This window comes from Pteropus medius, unplaced genomic scaffold (genome assembly GCF_902729225.1).
Source record: "Pteropus medius unplaced genomic scaffold, Ma_sr-lr_union100, whole genome shotgun sequence".
Lineage (NCBI taxonomy): Eukaryota > Metazoa > Chordata > Mammalia > Chiroptera > Pteropodidae > Pteropus > Pteropus medius.
The window spans coordinates 5,781,131-5,800,590 of NW_024342647.1; the positions used below are offsets into that span (position 1 = coordinate 5,781,131).

The 19,460-nt window shown below is 46.6% G+C and overlaps 1 protein-coding gene across 11 annotated transcripts in view; it reads left to right on the top strand.

Moving 5' to 3' along the window:
• The window catches only part of TNC (tenascin C), an 86,095-nt gene extending 74,603 nt beyond the window's left edge, over window positions 1-11,492 (top strand). For all 11 annotated transcript variants that reach the window (XM_039866774.1, XM_039866773.1, XM_039866771.1 and 8 more), the window contains 6 exons: window positions 2,768-2,900; window positions 4,542-4,693; window positions 5,484-5,580; window positions 6,445-6,606; window positions 8,932-9,095; window positions 10,894-11,492. In XM_039866774.1, the coding sequence (XP_039722708.1) occupies window positions 2,768-2,900; window positions 4,542-4,693; window positions 5,484-5,580; window positions 6,445-6,606; window positions 8,932-9,095; window positions 10,894-11,004 (819 nt within the window). In that variant the 3' untranslated portion in view covers window positions 11,005-11,492. The remainder of the gene's footprint in view (window positions 1-2,767; window positions 2,901-4,541; window positions 4,694-5,483; window positions 5,581-6,444; window positions 6,607-8,931; window positions 9,096-10,893) is intronic.
• The last annotated feature ends 7,968 nt before the right edge of the window (window positions 11,493-19,460 follow it).

Consider the following 19,460-nt stretch of genomic DNA (forward strand, 5'->3'; position numbering starts at 1 on the left):
CTTTTCTTTTACTTTTTAATTTGATATAACTTTAGACCTTCACACAAGTGAAAGATTTTCAAAGCTTAACCTTCTAAACTTGTTACTGAATTTTAAATTTTGGTCATCCTACTTTATATCTCCAAGATCTTTTACTTATTCTCTGCATGTTCATCTGTTTCTAGCTTATTGTTTGTGTTTTGTCATCATCTTCTCTTTACCTATGAGAATATATATTATTGTTCTTTTATTCTTCCACTTGCATAGTGTTTCTTCCAAGTTATTTTTTTTCCCCCACTGGTTGGTTTGGTTTAGCTCTTCATCTTTCATGTTGGAGACTTCCACCCTTGTCTGTTGGTCCTTCTGTTGGTCCTGCAGCCAAGAATGAAACAGCCGATTGGGAGTTTCCATCACATAGACAGGGCTCGTCAATGATGGGGTTCACCATAGAATGACTGGGTGAGTCCCAGCAATTTTTGTGGGAAACTAGTGAATGTCAGTGCTGTAAGCCTTTACTTGAGCTAAACAGTCTCCCTAGAGGACCCTCCGACTCCTTCAAACCAGGCTTCCAGGAGCGTAGCTGCAGAAGACTCCCATACATACAAACCTTCACTTCTTCGGTGTCCAGTATAGCACCTCGGCCTTCCCTGCAGCTGGGCCCAATGGGTTTGAACCCATAGCCTCTTCTTGCTCGACTTTTTCAGAGAGTAAACCTCAGCTTTCCATCTGAACTGGGAAGGACTGTCATGTGGACTGGGGATCTGTTTCCTAGACAAAGCTTTTAAACAAACTTTTATTCAGCCATGCCCCACACTGACCTTCTAAGGCATCTTTGCTGTGGTACATATTCCATTCTTGAACTTGCTGAGTTCTGGGCATTCATCAGCCAGCCTCTGACTGGCTCTGCCCGCTTAGTTAGCCCCTAGCTTTCTCCATTCTGCCCCCTCAGTTGTCACTGCACCATACGCTTTCCATCTATCAAGACTCTGTTGACATTACATGCCCATTTCTGTCTCTTCTGCCATTTTCCTCATCTTTGTGGGTTTGTACTTTCTATCCCTTTGCTCTCATGTCAGTGGGCATCAGAAGTGAGTAGAGATAAATGGGCATGCCCAGCCTGCCATGCTTACCCAGAAGTGGACACACATTTCCTATCGCAGCCCTTCTTGGAGTCCGTATAATAATGAATGACCCATCTCGCTGTATGAACTAGAGCGAATCTCTTACCTTCTCTGGGTGTCAGTGTTCACGTCTATAAAATGAGTACGTTGGACTCACCAAACTCTAATGTCCCTTCCTGGGCAGGCGTTCTAGGATTTAGTGTTTACCAGAAGTCATGAGGCTCATTTCGATCTATCTCAGTTGCCTGGAAAATGACTGCACAGCGGCCTAGAGAACTGATAGGTAACTGTATCCCCAAGTAATTCAATGAACCCAGCTTTGTACCTGATCCTTCCCCAAGGCCCAGACCTGTGGGTCACACAAAGGTCACTGCGTTACTGGTATCAAATGAGCACAGGTTTATTTTCCTGCATGTTCGATCCCCAGCTTTCTGTGTTTCACTCAAGAAAATCAGCATGGCATAGGAGGAAGAATCCTAGACAAGAGGCTGAGAGGCAGGATGTAAGACCATCCCCCGCCACCAACAAATCATGGAGTGAGAGCAAGTCTCTTACCTTCTCTGAAACTCAACTCCCCCCATTTGAAAAATCAGGACGACTTCACCTGCCGAGTCCTGAGGATGGGGGAGGACATTCCAGGAGTCTCCACACTGACTCGTTGCTGCCTAAATCCAGTCGGCTGAGTCTGCAGGTTGTAGAGAGCACTATTGTGTTTGGTTAGCTAGGGATGTAGATTGAATTCCCATCTCAGACACCAAGGTCATTGGCTAAAAGGCGATTTCACGCACATTCGAAGCTAGAAAGAGGATTTGAAGAGAAAGAGGATTTCCTGCAAATGGAAGCCGATCGCCCTCTCCAGATAGCAGCATGGTGACCAGCCACAAACTGCAAGCACAGTTAGAATCGATCTCACAGCAGCTGCACACGCCGCCTGTCCTGGGTGTCCCTGTTCAGGAAAGGAGATATGCTGGGTCAGCTCCAGCTCTCATCGTGCCAGGCCTCTGGGCACTGTAATCATCTCCTGACTCAAGAGATCCCCACACTGTGCACCAGAATCATCTGGGGAGCTTCTTAAATATGCACCTGACCGGGCCCCACTTCTGGCTCTTATGATGCATTCAGTCTGGATGGAGCCTAGGCATGATATTGTTTTAAAGCTTCCCAAAAGGCTGTGAAAAAGAGCCATACCAGGGGCCCACTGACATAACTGTCTCAAACTCTAAACCTTTTGCCTTTTGTGTGATTCATCTTGCTCCCAGATTAAATTGGGTTCATGTCATTCTCTTGTTCAAAATCCTTTCATGAATCTCCATTTCTTATAGTAATAAATCTTAAATTCCATAGCTTGGCATTTAAAGCCCTTGGTAATCTGGTCTGTGCCCACCTCTTCTATCACTCCCTCACCAAAAGCCAAGAGTGGTTGAGGTATGTCATTGCCTCTTCATATTATTTTAATTCAGTCTGCCTCTTCTGACATCAGGACTTTTGCTCATGCTGCATTTTTCTCGCCTTTGACATTCCAGCGATGAACATGGAGCCAGGCACAGAGTGGGACTCAGTGAATTCTTGTCAAACGAATAAATAAGTGGATGGGTGAATGAATGAATTCATCACACCCTGAAGATTAATGTAGCCAAAAGCTGTTATATTCTTTCTCCCACCCTTAGGAAGTCATTGTGGGTCCAGACACGACATCCTACAGCCTGACGGGGCTGAGCCCATCCACTCACTACACGGCCAAGGTCCAGGCACTGAACGGGCCCCTGAGGAGCAAGCTGGTTCAGACCGTCTTCACCACAGGTAAGGGGCTCAGGGAGCAGCCAGCTTTGTGAGCCGAACTAAACTTCCACTTCTCCTCTGACTTCTACATTACATTTTCCCATCAAATCTCTGAAAAGAATCAAAGTCTGAAGAATGTGGGTGCAGGAGATAACAGGGCTCATGGCGAAAGGGAAGGAGGATCAGTAGTGAGAACATCTGGATTCAGTCCCCATCTCCACCACTTGCTCAGTGTGACTCAGGGAAGTCACTGCCATTCTACAAGCCTGTTTCTTTAATCCCATCTATGCAATGGGATTAACAACTATCCCTTCTTCCCAAGGACCTCATGAGGATCCTTGTATTGTCTTTGAACTCTCAGTCATTGTGTGGCCCATTGTCAAGGCTCATTATAAGCTCAGGGTCCCTTTTTTTCTTCTTCAGCATGTCAGCATTTACAAAGCTCATCCATACTCAAAATCACAAACAGTCCTCCAACGGAGTTGGTTATGAGGGGCCAGGATTATCATGCCCAGTTTTTTGTTGGGGAAACAGAGACTCCCAGAGCCTCAATGACCTGCCCAAGACCACATCATGCATTAGAGTCAGCTTTGGGCTCGGGCATTCCGGGACAAGGGGACCACCCTGCACCCTACCACTGGGTGTCTTCTGCAGATGGCAAACACGCAAGGTGTTCCATTGGTGAATAAGAGGAAGCATCCATTCCTGAGGAAGGGAAGAGTCAAGCTTTGGAGAGCCCTGAGCCTAGGCCACACAGAGCATGTCCCAGAGCCGCGTCCTGCCCTTCACATTTCACTCTAGTCACTCTGCACACTCCTGCTGAGGGAGGTGCAGAGGCAAACGTACCTCTTTGCCTTAAACCAGGTGCTGGAAGTGCAAAAAAACATGAGTGTGCCCTAAAGTTGTTCTCAGACTAGGGCCATGAAATAAACAACAACAACAAAAAACCAGCTAATGATACAACCTCAGGTGAAGATAAAGCATCATGAGGAGGTCAGATCAGAGAAAAAAATTGCTATAACCGTCAGTTCTTTGTCCCATCTGCTAAGCGCAGCCCCCCAAATTGTCCATTTCTATCAACTTTTTATTTTTTGCATCACATTATTGCACTTGGAAATTCCCCAGGCATTCTTGTTTTCTCCAAGATTCCCAGGCTCAGGACAGTGAAATGCCTTCCCCGGCGTTCCAAAGCAAAGAAGTGGAAAGTTCAGGACGATAACCCTTGTCCGTTTCGGAATCCTCTGAAGACACTGAGATGCATCCAGCCTAATAGAGTGCTCTGAGTGATAGTGAGCCACCCCCTGGGTGCCAGAGACTCAGCCATCCTGGCCAGCACCTGGGTGTTCATCGGGTGCTGCCTGGCTGCTCCAAGTAGAACAAGGCCAACCTGACACACGCCCCTCACAGCAGCTTAGCTCTTCCCATTGACATCATTGGTGGCTTCCATCAGTATAAGGGACTGAGCTAGATGGGTCCTTTATATGCATAACCTCTAAACCTCATTGCACTCTTGCAAAATAGGCTTTGTCCCCACCTCGCATACGAGGGCCCAGAGGCCCAGAGAGGGTGAGTCCTCTAACTAATGAACAGCGGAGCTGTAATTGCCAAGCTCCTACCCAGTCCTCCTGCTCTAATGGAGTCACTCTTCCTTTTTATCCTCAGTTGGACTCCTGTACCCATTCCCCAAGGACTGCTCCCAGGCAATGTTGAATGGAGACACAACCTCTGGCCTCTACACCATTTATCTCAATGGTGATAAGGAGCAGGCTCTGGAGGTCTTCTGTGACATGACCTCAGACGGGGGTGGATGGATCGTGAGTATCGCTAAAACAGACCCCAGATCTCTCAGGCATGGGGGAGTGGGGCAGAGGGCACAGCCGGGGCAGGAGGTGTGGAGGTCCTCCCCCTGCACTCTGACCCCAAGGTGCATGAGGTTTTGCAAGATAGTGCCTGTCACATGGGGACACTCAGGGATTATCTCTTAAACAAAAGAATGAAGAAGCTGGGGATAAAAAATTTTTTAAAAAAAAGAAAGAAAAGAATTATTTTGTAATTTATCTCATCCGATCCTCAGCTCTGCGATGCATAAAAATGGATCATGGAACCCATTATGTACATTAATTAGCATTTGCTACCCAGTAGGCACTGTGCTAAGAGTTTTATGTGAATTATTTCAACCACATTACCATACAAGCTGGGAAGGAATTTTTTTTAATTAATAAACTTTATTTTTTAGAGCATTTTTAGCTTTGCAACAAAATTGAGCATAAAGTGCGGTGAGTTCCCACATACACCATCACATGCACAGCTTCTCCCACTATCAATAGCCTGCACCACAGCTATGCATTTGTTTCAAGTGATGAATCTACATTGACATATCATTAGGACTCAGAGCTGGGAGGTATTTTTAGTCTCTATTCTTCAGGTGAGAACACAAGACTCAAAGAGGGGAGGGGAGCTGTCCAGAGTTATGTGGCAAATTAGTGACAGACGGAGGTGGGAACTGGTGCTTTTCCCACAGTCCAATGTTCTTCCTCTCAGAAAGATGCCTTCTCTTTCTTTCAATAGCTCACATGTACCCAGATTCATTGATTATATTTATAGGTGTTCCTGAGACGCAAAAACGGACATGAGGATTTCTATCGAAACTGGAAAGCATATGCCGCTGGGTTTGGGGACCGCAGAGAAGAATTCTGGCTCGGTAATGCAGCGCTGCATGTTTGTGTCCCAAATGCTATTGTTGCCCTCTTTGTCATTTGTCCTAACCCACAGCAACCCGTGGGAGAGAGAGAGATGGGTTAGAAGGAAACAATAGCTCTAGTAGTAGACACAGAATATCAAATTTTCAATGAAAAAGACTTTAAATATTCTTTAGGGCATTAAAAATAAAAATCTAATCAAGGGAGAGCCAACAACCAGGTCTTCAGACATAAACTGAACTGTTTGTAGAATTGTCCTCACTGATGCCATTTGCTCTTCTGTCCTTGACTCCAAGTGCTGAGATGGGTTCTTCGGAGCCACAACCTCTTAGCACCCCAGTGAGGTACAAAATTCCCATCTTGCACATGGGAAATTAGAGCCTCAGAGAGGAATCTGGCCAATGCTGTAAGCAGCTGAGCTGCAATTTGAAATCTCCCAAGCCAGCTGTACAATGCCACCAGCCATCCAGCCACACAACACACTTTTTAACAACCTACCTGCCCAGGGCACTGTTCTACGCACCAGTGCCTGAGCTGCAGGATGTCTATCCCATTATCATCCATTTCGTTTCTCTTGTAATGAGCTTTAGTATTTATAAGGTGCTTTCCCCACCTTATCTCCTTTGATCTTTGCAATACACTAGGAGGTTGGCAGGGCAAAGATATCAATCTGATTTGACCTGAGACTCAGGAACAATCTATTTTGCTTGGTGTTGAGCCGGCAAGGAGTCAACCTAGCTGCAACCTGGGTCCATGTCACACAACCCTCCTTAGAGTATACCCAGCCACTTTTCCTACAGGGTGGAGTAGAAACGATGGCTTCAGTCACTTGTGCTTCTGCATCAACCCTTGCCTGTCATCCACAGGGCTGGACAACCTGAACAAAATCACGTCCCAAGGGCAGTACGAGCTCCGGGTAGACCTGCGGGACCATGGGAAGACAGCATATGCCGTCTACGACAGGTTCAGCGTGGGAGATGCCAAGACTCGCTACAAGCTGAAGGTGGAGGGATACAGTGGGACAGCAGGTATGGGGCAGCTGCGCTTAGAGCCTTCAAAACCACACAGCCTTCTTGTGTTTTCAGCTAATCCTTCCATTCATCATTCCTTACTTCATTAATCCATCCATTTGTTAGATCAACAATTATTTGAATCCATACTGGATGCTAATCCAGAAGACCTGCAACCAAACAGAGTTGGGTAGATAGTTTGGTCACTGAAACAGAGTAGGTTGGGAATCAGGACAATCAGGACTGATTTGAAGCTGCCATCACTTAAAATATATGTCTTTTTATCCATTTTTAGACATCGATTTTAGACTGATAGAAAAACAGCCTCTCAGGGGCCTTAAAATCTGTCTGACCCAGTATTTCTCAATTTATTGTGTACATATGACCCCCAGGGAATACTGTTAACATGCAGGTGCTGACATATGGAGATGCAGCATTTCTTACAAGTTGCCTGCTGATGCCATTGTTGGTGGTGTTGCTAGTCTGTGCACTGCACTTTGTGTAGCAAATAATCCACTCCATCACCCAACTGTTTGAATCTCTTCTAAGATCCCTGCCATGTGGTCGCCCAGCCTCGGCCTCTGTACCCCTACAACCGGAAGCTCGCCACCTCTTCAGCAGCCCTTTTGTTCCTTGTCTGATGCATAGCCTAGTTCAGGTCTTGAAGATGTCTTTCACTTGAAGTGGACGTTATCTGGTTTTCTGGCTCCACATCAGAGGAGTGATAAATGAGGAAACAATATTCATTCAGGCCTACTAAGTAGCATCCTCTTTTGCAGATCTTTCTCATGCATTACTCTCATTGAACTCTCACAAAAACTATCTCAGGAAGATATTGCTCTATTATACAGAGGAGGAAATCGAGACTCGGAAAAGTCTGATGATTTGCTCAAAGTGGAACAGCTTGTAGAAAGTGGGCAGGGGGGCAAACCTGGCTGCAGACAGGTGTTCTTGGTAAAAAGGGGGGATCAGGTCTGATAGTAGGACCATTCCATGCCACCCGTGCCCACCTTGGGTGGCTTTCAGTTCCATGTATGAAAACAAAAGACAGAGATGCTATGGTACATTCCCACCCTCTCTGATCTCTGAAAGAAAATATCTCTAATGTAAAAAAGTCTCTGGACAAATGTGCATCAAAAGCCAGGCTCAGTCAAAAAAAGAGACCCAGCTCTTTAGAGATAAGTCTGGTGGTAATGAAGAGAGAGACCCAGGGGCGAAAATTGTTTTCATTCTTGCAACCCTCAAAGAATTCTGACATTTTATTACCTGGCAATAAATACCTCTTTGCTTGAGATGGCTTCAGGCAAGAAGGATAGATACAGTTACATGGCAAACAAAGACACTGACTGAGCAGCAAGAATGAGTGAACCTCCACCCGTCTCTCTCTATTTCCAATGACAAAATGCGCTGTGACAGGTCCCTTCACCAAGATAACCCTTGCAGGAGAGCCTCTTGTTTATCAATGTCTCCCTACCATGCTCTTGATCTTGGCAGTTCATCAGTTAAAAAGGCATCTGAGTCCCTCCGACAGCTTGCTCCAAATATCAGGGGAGAAAGCCTAGGCATCTTTACATTTTTATGCACAGCACTGGCTGGGTTGGGGGTGAGGGGCCACAGAAAGAAAAGGCACTTAAATGTTCCTAAAATTTGGTGGGTTAAATTACAAACTAGATTCCCACTTAGATGATCTATAAATGGGCTCTTTACGAATCAGGGAACGCTGACCCCATAAAAACTTTGAAAATTAACTATATGATGCATAGGCTACTCGGTGACATCTAATATCTGAAGGGTGTGTTTTTAAGGATGGCTCTGAATATCTGTGCTTTCGAAGAAAGCACACCATTCTTACATGCAGGTTTCTCATGTTACTCTCTGAGCTCCTTTGTGGAAAGGAAATGCAAGAATATCATAAAAATAACAGCAATCGTAACTATTTGCACAACACTCTACCTGCTTAGCATACACCTCCCTATCTAACAGCACTCTGAGGTGAATAGAATCAATGTTCTAGTTTCATTTCATAGATGAGAAAACTGAGGTTCAGCAAGAGGCTTGGCTTGTGCAAGGTCATGGCTAAGGAGTGAAAGAGATGGGACTTGAAGCTGGATCCTCTGAAGCCTCCACAGCCCTCTTTCTACAACATTAGGCTGCTTCCATCAGAAATGAATCCTCAGGTGACACTCCTGTCCCATCCAGTCCTATGTATGATCCTAAATCTGGGTCCAGAGTTCAAAGCCTTCCCACCCCAGGACCTTTCAGTTGTTACCCTTGGTTCTGCCTTTCAGAACCCACAGGAAACTCCAACTGGGATTTCTCAGATCTATATTTTCTCTCTCCCAGGTGACTCGATGGCCTACCACAATGGCAGGCCCTTCTCCACCTTTGACAAGGACACAGACTCGGCCATCACCAACTGTGCTCTGTCCTACAAGGGAGCCTTCTGGTACAAGAACTGTCACCGTGTCAACTTGATGGGCAGATATGGGGACAATAACCACAGTCAGGTGAGTGGCCCATGAGGGCTCAGGACCAGGCTTGAAAAGCTGGTTGGGGATGATGGGAGAGCAAATCGGCCCCTCCATCGTGGCGGAGGCTACAAAGCAGGAAGCACAGGCCCATGACATGATTTTTCCCATCATGGCAAAGAGAAACCCCAGTGACACTGCAGGTCAGGTAAAGTCATAGAAACAGCACATGTGAATTCTTGAAGATCCTGAGGAGAACTACTGGTCAAGTGAATTCCAAACCAGACAAAATCTTTGCCTGAACCCCTGAAAGAAAGCAGATAAAATGGAGCCCATGTCACCCAGGGGTGAAAGCAGGGGGTTTTCTCCAACTTACTAAGTTGCCTCAGTTACACTTCCACTCTGAGCATTATTGTATCACCTTTGCTGCCTTGTCCCCTCACACCAGTGCAATACCAAATCTTCCTGAAAAAAAAAAAAATTTACATGCCAAAAGTAAACTTCTTTTTTCCTTCCTTCCCTCCAATTTTGAAAGAAGAAGTAGATGATGTAAAAGGCCATCAAGGAGGTATGGGAGCCCGGACCTAGATCTGGCTTGCTCCCGTCTCTGTGTGGGTTCTGCAAAGTCACCTTGCTCCCTGGCTTCAGTCTCCAGCATAGTACAAGGGGGACTTGCTTCGAGCAGAGGGAAGAATGGGGGAGAGGGAGGCAGCACAAGAATGAAGCTGTCAGGTGACAGCATCTTCCCATAACTGGAAATTACAGACTTATTTGCCTGTGAAATAAGCCAGCCTTTCTCAAATCCCACCTTCTTGTCAGACTCAGAGAATACCCGATATCAATATATGCCCCCCCCCCAAAAGAGAATCAAATAAAGTGTCGCTATTTTTTTCTCGATTTCACCAGCCATTAACTTCTTCATGGATAGGTCCTCTCCAAGCTTAAATAGAAGAGGGGCCAAGAATGGGGTAGTGGCCTCAGAAGAGCACTCTCTGAAGCTAACCCCCTCCCCTATTGGGACAAGGGGCCTTGTGGGGTTCGATGTGCAGAGTCTACCATCTGTAGACTCTGCCAAAAGGTCAAACGTGGAACTAGGAAGCCCAGACTCAAATATCGTCTTTTCTGGAAGAAAACCTTTGGCCAAAATTTTAAGGATATTTCTCCTTAAAAGCAATATTTACCGAGAACATACTATGTGCCCAGCACTGTGATAGCTCCCTTACAAACTTATTTAATCTTCAGAACATCCTTTCAAGGTTGACATTATTAGAATTTAAGGGAAAAGAAAAAAAAAAAAGATAGCGAAACTGAGGCCCAGAAAGTTTTGATAACTTGTTCAAGACCATTTATCTCTCAAGTAACAGCATTAAGTTGTAAAGTGTGTGTTCCACCTATGTTCTTTCTACCATCCCATACCAACCCCCATGAAAGTACTCCATAGTAACCCCATGAGTTATAGATTCCCCTGCATGTAGCTACACAAGTCTATAACCTCCAGTCATGACACGAATTCCTTTAGCGCCTACTCTTAATAACGGCCAATTTCATCAGCCACCAATTTGTTTCAAGATGGTAAAAATTAAAAAGAAAAAAAGATTACAAAAATCAGGTGGCTTCCGACTAAAGTAAAAAAAAAAAAAAAAAAAAGTCAGATAGAGTCAGCCCCTTTGAAAATTTTCACTGCACACCTCAATAGATGGAGAGGCAAGAGACAGCTGTGAACTACCAAACAGTCTAATCGAAACAGAACTCCTTTTGCTCCGTCAACGAAACAGCAGTTGGTCAGTGAACACCTTGCCTAATGGAAACCAACCTGGACTTCTTCTCTTTCTCACAGGGTGTTAATTGGTTCCACTGGAAAGGTCACGAATATTCCATTCAGTTTGCTGAGATGAAGGTGAGACCCAGCAGCTTCCGAAATCTCGAAGGCAGACGCAAACGGGCATAAACTCCAGGGACAACTGGGCGAGAGAGGAGTAGGGCCCAGAGAAAGAAAATAATTTTACCAAAGTGTCAGTACAACCCACCCAACCATCAAGCCACGCCTGGGCATTGGGCAGGAGTTAGCGCTGACCACGGGTCAGCCGGGCCAATGGTGGCGGCACTGGCCTCCCCACTCTGCGAGTCCTTCCTTCGCACCAAAGACAACGGTCTCCAACAGGTTTCTGTTTTGTTGTTTGAATCAGCAAAAATCTTCCAGTGACAGAATCACAACAGTTTCCTTCTCTTGGGTAGCTCTGGGCATGGGGGAGGGGCAGGCTGTACAGCGGTAGTTTGTTTTAGAACCAGCTGTATTTTACACAAAGCTGTATAATTAATTATCATTATTTTTGTTAGCAGTGATTCAATGTGTGTCATTGGAAGCCGTCCCCTTTTTTTATATTTCGTACAAAAGAAACCAGAAAAGCAATACTGTTTCGATTTTAAGGATATAATTAATATTATTAATATAATAATGATGATGATGATGATGCAAACTAAGGATTTTTAAAGAGATCTTCCTTTCCAAAATCCATGTGGACAGTACCTGATTTTTTTTTTTTTTTAATAAAAGCACAAGTACTTTTAAATTTGTCTGTTGTCTTGCCTTTCATCGTTGAGCTGGAATTCCACCAAAGCCGATGTATTCGAACAAGGCGGGAACGCTGGAAAGGAAAGATGAGAGGGGTAGGCAGAGTGGAAGGGGAGGCAGGAGGGAGACAGGAGAGGCTGGAAGGGAGGGAACCACTGTTTTGAAGAAAGTTGAACAGAGTTGGAAAAAGCTGACAACTTAAGATTCGGCTTCTTGCTCAACATTTCCAAGACTAATAGTTTATGGTTTGAAAGATGTTTATACCCATTTTCCAATGTAATCGCCTAACAATTCAGTGACGTAGGTGAGGTGAGAATTGTTATCATGCGAGGACCAAAAAAAAAACCCCAGAGGCAGAACCGCCTGAGTTCAAATCTTGGCTCCACCATTCCCTAGTTCCCTTGTCTCTCTGTGCCTCAGTTTCCTCATCAGTAAAATGAGGATGTTCACACTTCTTAATTTCACAGCATTCCTGTGAAAAATAAGTGATGCCATCCCTGTGAGACCCTTAGCACAGTGCCAGGCATATATGTCAGGCACTATTACTTTATATAAGATGGACTGGGGTTCATAGAAGTGCAATGACTTCCTCGTGGCTACACTCCTAATTAATAATAAAACTAGAACTTAAATTCTGGCCTTCTGGCCCTAGTGTTCCTGCTCTCCCCAAGGCCCCAGACTTTGTATGCCATGGTGACAAAGTACAGGTTGCAGAATGAGGAAGTTCAACTGGATCCTTCACCAGGCTCCTACAATCCAAAACTCATAGAACTGGAAAGAATGTCTATTAGGAATAGCTTCTTCTCCCTTAGGCAAAGCCCCCTGAAAAAAAGAGAGTCCGGTGTCCCCCAGCCTCAGCCTGAATACATCTAGTGACATGAGGGAACTCAGCCCAGCAGAGCAGATCCCAGCAAGTATGTGTCAGAACCACACATTACACATTTCTCTTTAAAACAAGAGTGTTAGAGGGGATGCAAGGAGCAAGTCCCAGTTCATTCTCTTGGGAATATTCAGCAAATTGACTTAATGAAAATGTTTGGGCTGATAGACCTCATTCAAATGGAATGTGATGGCTCAGAAGTGAGGATCAGAGGAATTTATGGGTCTGGCCAGATCCTGTGCTGCTGAGTTTATCATGCTTTAATAAATGCTGTCATGTTATATACACAATTTGCTGTTTCAGATCATAAGACTTGTTGCCTGCAATTCAGCCATAGCAACACTCGCCTTGCTTCATAAACCCAAACAAATGGGTGGCCTGTAACAACCAAACCTTAGTGGGAGGCTTAACTCTCTGGTGCCCGCTGCCTTTGGAGTCTCTGAGCTCTCGTCTTATCCCTTCTTAAGAAAGATAGACATAACTAAGCTGGTAAGGTGTCCCCAGAAGCTGCACAGCAATCGAATTCTGATTGCTGAAGAAGCTACGTCAAACAGGTATCCTTAATCTTGGCCTTGGGAAAGTTGTGGGTACTCCCAGAAGAAGCCAAGGCCTTGACATTCAATGGTGTACAGCTGGTTTCAAACTGCCTATGCACCGTGAGCTCTGGTCCAATGCTCTGGTTGAAAATGCAATTCTCAGACACACCTGATAATCCAGTTGCTGACTCTGTGGCTTTATTCAAGCAACTTCTTCCATCTTGAAAGCTCTATTGAAATTCTACTCAACCTTCAAAGTCCAAGCCCAATTCTATCTCCCATGAAGCACTCAGGAGCTCTGTATTGAAAATTAATTTCCAGGGTGTTTGGTCTTCCCTTTGTCCATCCCTGACCTACTCCCTCCCCTTCTCCCTGCTCTGTATACGTCAAAGCCGCCCTCTATGAATGATATCAATGGCCTTCCATGCCCTTAGGCTTCCAGCCGGGTATCGAAATGAGCGGCACTTGCAGGACACGGAAGGAGACTGGAGGGGAGGTGTGGGTGAGGGAGGCAGTCGGGGCACTTATTTTCCAGCTTCATCTCTATAGCATCATGGTGGGCGGACGGCTTCCCACATAACACAGTGACGGTGCCTCTCAGTTGACGGTCTGCACACAAGTCTCTCTTCAGGTTTCAGATAACTGCTCCCGCACACGCCCCTTCGGTCTCTGCACCTCAGCTCCTGCTAGACCAGGGGAACCATGCTGGGCCAGTGGTTGCCCCCATCCTGCCCGCACCTAGTCTTTCTACTTAAACTCTCCTCGGGGACTTTGATGGGCACGCTTACTATCTCGGGGTTAACTTGGCACTCAGTACCACTGGCGGAGCTGTCTGCTTGCCTTACCCCAGTATATCTACGCACACCTCTCTCTCTCCATAGCGGACATTGGACATTTAAGGCCTCTCAGCTTCCAAGCTCCTTTCTAGTTTTGGAGCATTTCTCATTGTCTGAGGACCCTGTCTCCCACCATGAAAGCTACAGAGGAAAATACTCTTTCCTCCTCCCCACGGCAGCCGGGGGCATGGGATATAACTTGGACTTGGCCCATTAAATACCTGGAGAGGGACTTTTAACTTTGAACAAGGAATGTAAACCAAGGAGCGTGTTGGCTGACGTCCACACCACAACTCTCACAGTGTCTACCACGCGGCCCTGTCCTTTGGGACTGCGATCAATCCCACCTTCTCCCCATCTCTGCTTGCCCCTCCCGAGCCATTCTTCCTCCCACCATGACTTGCCAACACCGGAGTATCCGGGGCTCCTTGTGGGCTGTGCTGATTGGTTGTCTTCTCCCAAAAGCCTCACTTCCGTTTCCGTTTAAAAGTTACTGCTGAGCACCCCCATATGCCCAGCACTAAGTGAACAAAATAACCGTGGCCCTGACCTCGTGCAGCCTCCATGTCAAGGAGAGGCCGGCAACAGCCCCTACATCAGACGAGCCAACGTGTAACTGCAAACTGAGGGCACGCTATGGAAGCAAGTGAACGACACGATGAGGACATCTAATGGAAATGACGAGGAAGGCTTCTCTGAGGAAGGACGTTTGAATCGCGATCTAAATGCTAAGCGGGAGTTAGTTAGCCAGTGAAGGAGGCAGGAGAGGCAGAAGGCAGAGAATCTCTATGGACCTTCAGGCCGCCGGGCTGCACACAAAGCAAGCCAGAGGCCCAGGAAGAGGGGCACAGAGGGCAGCAGAAACCCTCTCCTGCACCTTCTTTTGGTCCAGAATAAGGATTTTGACCTTTTTTCTAAATGCAGTGGAAACCTGCTAAGGAATTTTAAGCGGGGGTGGGAGGAGTAGGGGAGGGTTATTATAATCATGTCTGCTTTTTAAAACCACCGTTTTTGTGGAAGTTTGGACCTGGGCCGGGAGGTGCTAGAAGGAGAAGCCTGTGGGGAGGGCACTGCAGGAGTGGGATGAAAGGCGACGAGGCTTGCATAAACGTGGCGTCCCGGAGATGCAGCATATGGTGCTGAGAGATGTTTAGAAGGTAGAACCCATAGGACTTTGGGTTCCTGAGAACGTCTCCACATCCACGCCCCTGTTCCTGAGCTGCCCTCTGTTTCTACAGGTGATCTTTCCTATACACAGGTATCATTTCAATTGGGCCAGGCTAATTAGGGATGTGGGGAGCTGGAGTCAAGCCCCCTCCCCCATTAATTCCAGGAGCTGGGAGGGCTGTGGCGCCTTATAGACTAGCAGACTAGGGCATTGCTCCTTGGAATGCAGGTAGGGTGGGAGGCAGAGCCAGGAGAGGCTCCCTTGAGGTTGCTGTGCTTAAAATGAGGACGGTGGGGACACCAAGAGGAGGCTGTGGCTACAAGTAAAGGGCATAGATGGTTCAGGGCCTTGCCTCAGGGACTTTGTGTCCTGGGAGTGCAGCTGAGAATCGCTGAAGGTATTTAGGGCAGGAGTGACATAATCAACGTTGCTCTTTAGAAATCTCACTCTGCACTAATGTGTCCTCTAGACTCATTTGGGTGCTGGGATCCTCACCTGTACGCCCTGCCAGGATGAGAGCTGGTGTGGTATATCTGTGGCCAGCAGAGGGCTCACTCCCCTTGTGCTCCTCCCTCCCCAAGCGAACCTCCAAGAAGAATTGAAAGCTCAGAAAGGAAGCAGGAAAAGTCTCTCCCCTTGAGAATCACTCCAGTGCCAAGACTGGAACATGGATTTCATTATAGGAAACACACACACACACACACACACACACACACATCCAAAATAAGTAGCTCTCACATTAGCACCTTCTATTTGCAGTTATAGGTTAAGAAGTGTGTTTCAGAGCAGTGAAATGACTTCCCCCAGGTTCACTGCCCTCGAAGTGCCAGAGCTGGGACTAACACCTCGGTCTTCTGAGCCCACACCATCTGCGCACTTATTCCTTTATCCATTCTCACATCAGTACACGCAGAACACCTGCCCTCTGCCTATTCCCTCGTAACACTTTACAGTTTGCAAAGCCGGTGTGATCATAACGACTTCTTCAAAGTAATCCTCTTTGTAGTCACTGAATCCTAAGTTTTCCAATTACTGAATGACCTTGGTCTAGTCACTTAATATTTCTGAGTATCCCTAAACATGAGAATTAAGAAGACCTACCATGATGAGAATTTGTGATACTTAAGGAGAAAATGGACAGTGCCTGGCCTGGAGCAAATGCCAACATAGGTTTGTCTCTCTAAGTTAGCTGAAGGACGTTTGTCCATATGTAAGCATCTGGGTACAATACTTAAGTCAACCAGCAGATGGCAGGCTCCCCCGGCTTTAGGAGGGCACTAACTGCCCAGCTCCTTGGGAAAGTGTAGATGTGGATGTGCGATGCCTGCTGGGCTCCCAGGCTAGGACACTTTCAAGAAAACACCTTCTTCACCTCCACTTTACTTTTTTCTCCATAAGGAGTTCACACCCTGCCCAGGGCATGGCAGGCCTCCTCCCTTCTTGTCTACCTGTCTGCTGCAGAAAACCTGTCAACAATCATGAACTCTCTTATCACTCCTTGCAAACGTATACTAGGATGGGGGTGGGGGGAGGGGAGAGAATAGGAATGTGGGGTACAGGGACAGGGTTTCCGGCCCACGTGTCCAGTCCCCACTCAGATTTCTCAAGGACCTCCTGGCAAGGACCACCACCCTTCTCCAACATGTGTCGTGGATCCGCTGCATTAATGCTCCACCACTAATTTACTTTGTTTTCATTCCCTTCTTGTTGGCTGTGAAGGCTGAGCTCACGCTTCCTTACTGTCCTGCGCTTGCCCCTTTGGCTTGTCCCTGGACCCTTCTATTCCCCTTTCCAGCCACTCAACTTTCCGGCACAGAGTGAGGCGCATCTAGAAATGGAGACTAGTTCCTGCTGCCGTCCTGTCGTTTTAATTTCTCTTCACCTCTAAAGCCTGCTTGAGAGGGCAATCACTCCGGGTTATCCTGAGCAGCTTGGGCAACACTGAAAACAAAGTCAAAGGTCCCGTGTCCCCAGCGCTTGCCCCCTGGAGCCAGTCAGTACCCCCAGAGTTATGGAGTGATCCTCTCGAAATGCTGAGTTGTAGCTTCTCATTCCACTGCTTGAAAGCTTGCCTTCTGGCTTAGAGCAAAGTCCAAAGTGTTACAGTGGCCTTTGAAGCCCTGAATGATCTGTCCCCTGATACTTCTATGACCTCAGGCCGCTCACCATGATTATCTAGGCACACTGGTCTTCCTGCTATTCTTCGAACCCAGCGAGCACTCTCTCGCCTCAGACCCTTCCCCCAGCATCCTCTGTCCCCCAACGCACGCCTCACTTTCTCACTTCCTTCAGGCACTGCCCAGTCTCACCTTCTCCACGAGACTCTCCCTCACCACCCTACATAAGCACACACACGCACGCAGCCCTCCCATCCCCAGTACGCTTCTCTATTTTTCTCCACAGCACACATTTCCTCTGAACGTACTACTGGTCTACTCATTTATGTGCATGTTTTCTAGAATCAAGCTCTGTGACAACAGGGACTTTATATGTGTTTCCCCGCTCCTGTGTCTCCAGCACCTAGAACAGAGCCTATTCCATCATTCTCAGTAGTTACTAAATGCATGCCCGGACGTGGGGGGAGAGGCGAGCCTTCGTTATTATCCTCGCCTTCTTTTCTATTTAATTTCTCAAGTGTCAACTCTGTTCCCAGATCACCATTTTAAGTAAGAACAAACAAACTCAGAGAGGACGTGATTTTCCCAAAGCGGACATGCAATCAGTATGGATGCTAATTTGGTTCCTGTTCACTCAACAGGCCAGAACCCAACAGTGTGATTTAAAGAAACAGCAAAAGAATTGCTCTATCGAGCTCCCCAGGCAGGTGCCTCTCCTGGAGAGGGACAGGCTATGGGCTGAAATTGTCTTACAGCCCAGGCAGGCAAAATCCAGCAGGACTTTTAGAGGGGAAAAACACCATAAACATCAGTCATTTCAAAGATAGAACATGGTAGATGTCCAACCAAAATCACTTCTCCAGGTACTTTCCACACATGTGGTCTCTTGGAGAGCATCCTTCCAGTTTTGGACAGAGGCCCTACCACCCCACCACACTGAGAACCATCGTTTCTCAAGGATTGATGGGAAGTGAGCAACACTGAAAACCATCATTTCTCAAGGATTGATGGGAAATTGGCAAAATTAGCTGACCTCGCAAGCCCTTTATTTACAGGCATTAACTTTTAAAAGGTTCCTAAAATGATAGGGAGAGAGACAGAGACAGAGAGAATTTTGGTATGGTAAGAGCATCACCGAACTAGATTCACCTAGTTATAGCTTCAAGAGCTTTCCCCCAAAGCACCGTTTTTTCCCAGTATAAAATGAGGCTGGATCATCCTCAGAGGCATTCAGCCACCCTGTGTATATATTTCCCTGCACCGGAGGCCTTCTAAGCAGTTCAGCAGAGGAGAGGCCCCGGATGTGTGAACGGGGTTTGGGAGAGAGACACAGTACACCCAACTCAGTGGCGGCTGAGGACCACCCTCTGCATGGACACCCTTCAGGAAAGCCTCAGAATCAAGTTTGAAAAGGCATCTCTCTCTACCGAAAGCCCTTCTCCAAGGTACCAAAGAGCCTTCAACTCAGTACAATACAAGGTTAGCTCCCGAGCAGGACACAGGCCCCACAAGGACACGGATTGTTCTGTGCTCACACCGCACCTCTAAAGTACATAGCACCTGAACGCAGTAGCTGCACAATTAAGATCTCTTTATAATAACTACCTGGAAGTTATTGAGAAAGATTCCAAGGTCACAACCAAGCTCAGTAAAAACAGAGTCACACTCAATTGATACATCTTATTAATATATTTGTCATCCTTAGGATGGCACATATTTAGATGATCAGGATAATGAGAAGACTAGAAATACCGCCTCATTAGAGAGAGAAAAATGGGATAATAAGCAGGAACATATCTCTGTCTCAAAATCTCTGAAGGTCTGTCATGGAAGAGAGAGAGCAGACTTATTCCGTTGGGTGACAGAGAAAACTTGGTGAAATCTACCAGGGAACAAATTGCACTCAAGTAAGAAAAGAACTTTCAATGACCAAAGTCATCCAAAGGACAAACAGGCTGTCATAGAAGCAGCGAACACCTGATATTGGAGGAGTCCTCTGTCTTGATAATGCTTCACATTTAAAGCGGTGGTTGTAATGTCCCTTCCAGCCCCAAAATAGACTTACTCTGCACCTCTGCTTCAGCCAGTTGTTTCATACGAGGTGTCCAAAATGCTCCTGGTCCAGGTGTTCAGTCTCCAGCCTGAGTCTTAAATGCAACCGTGAAACAGTGAAGACACCACGAAACACAGATGTTATTCTCCTTGGGGAGACAGGAGACCAAATAAAATTTTTGCCTATTGACTGTTTTTCCGCACAGACAGAGCCCTTTCTCCGGGGGACATGCTGGGGAGGAG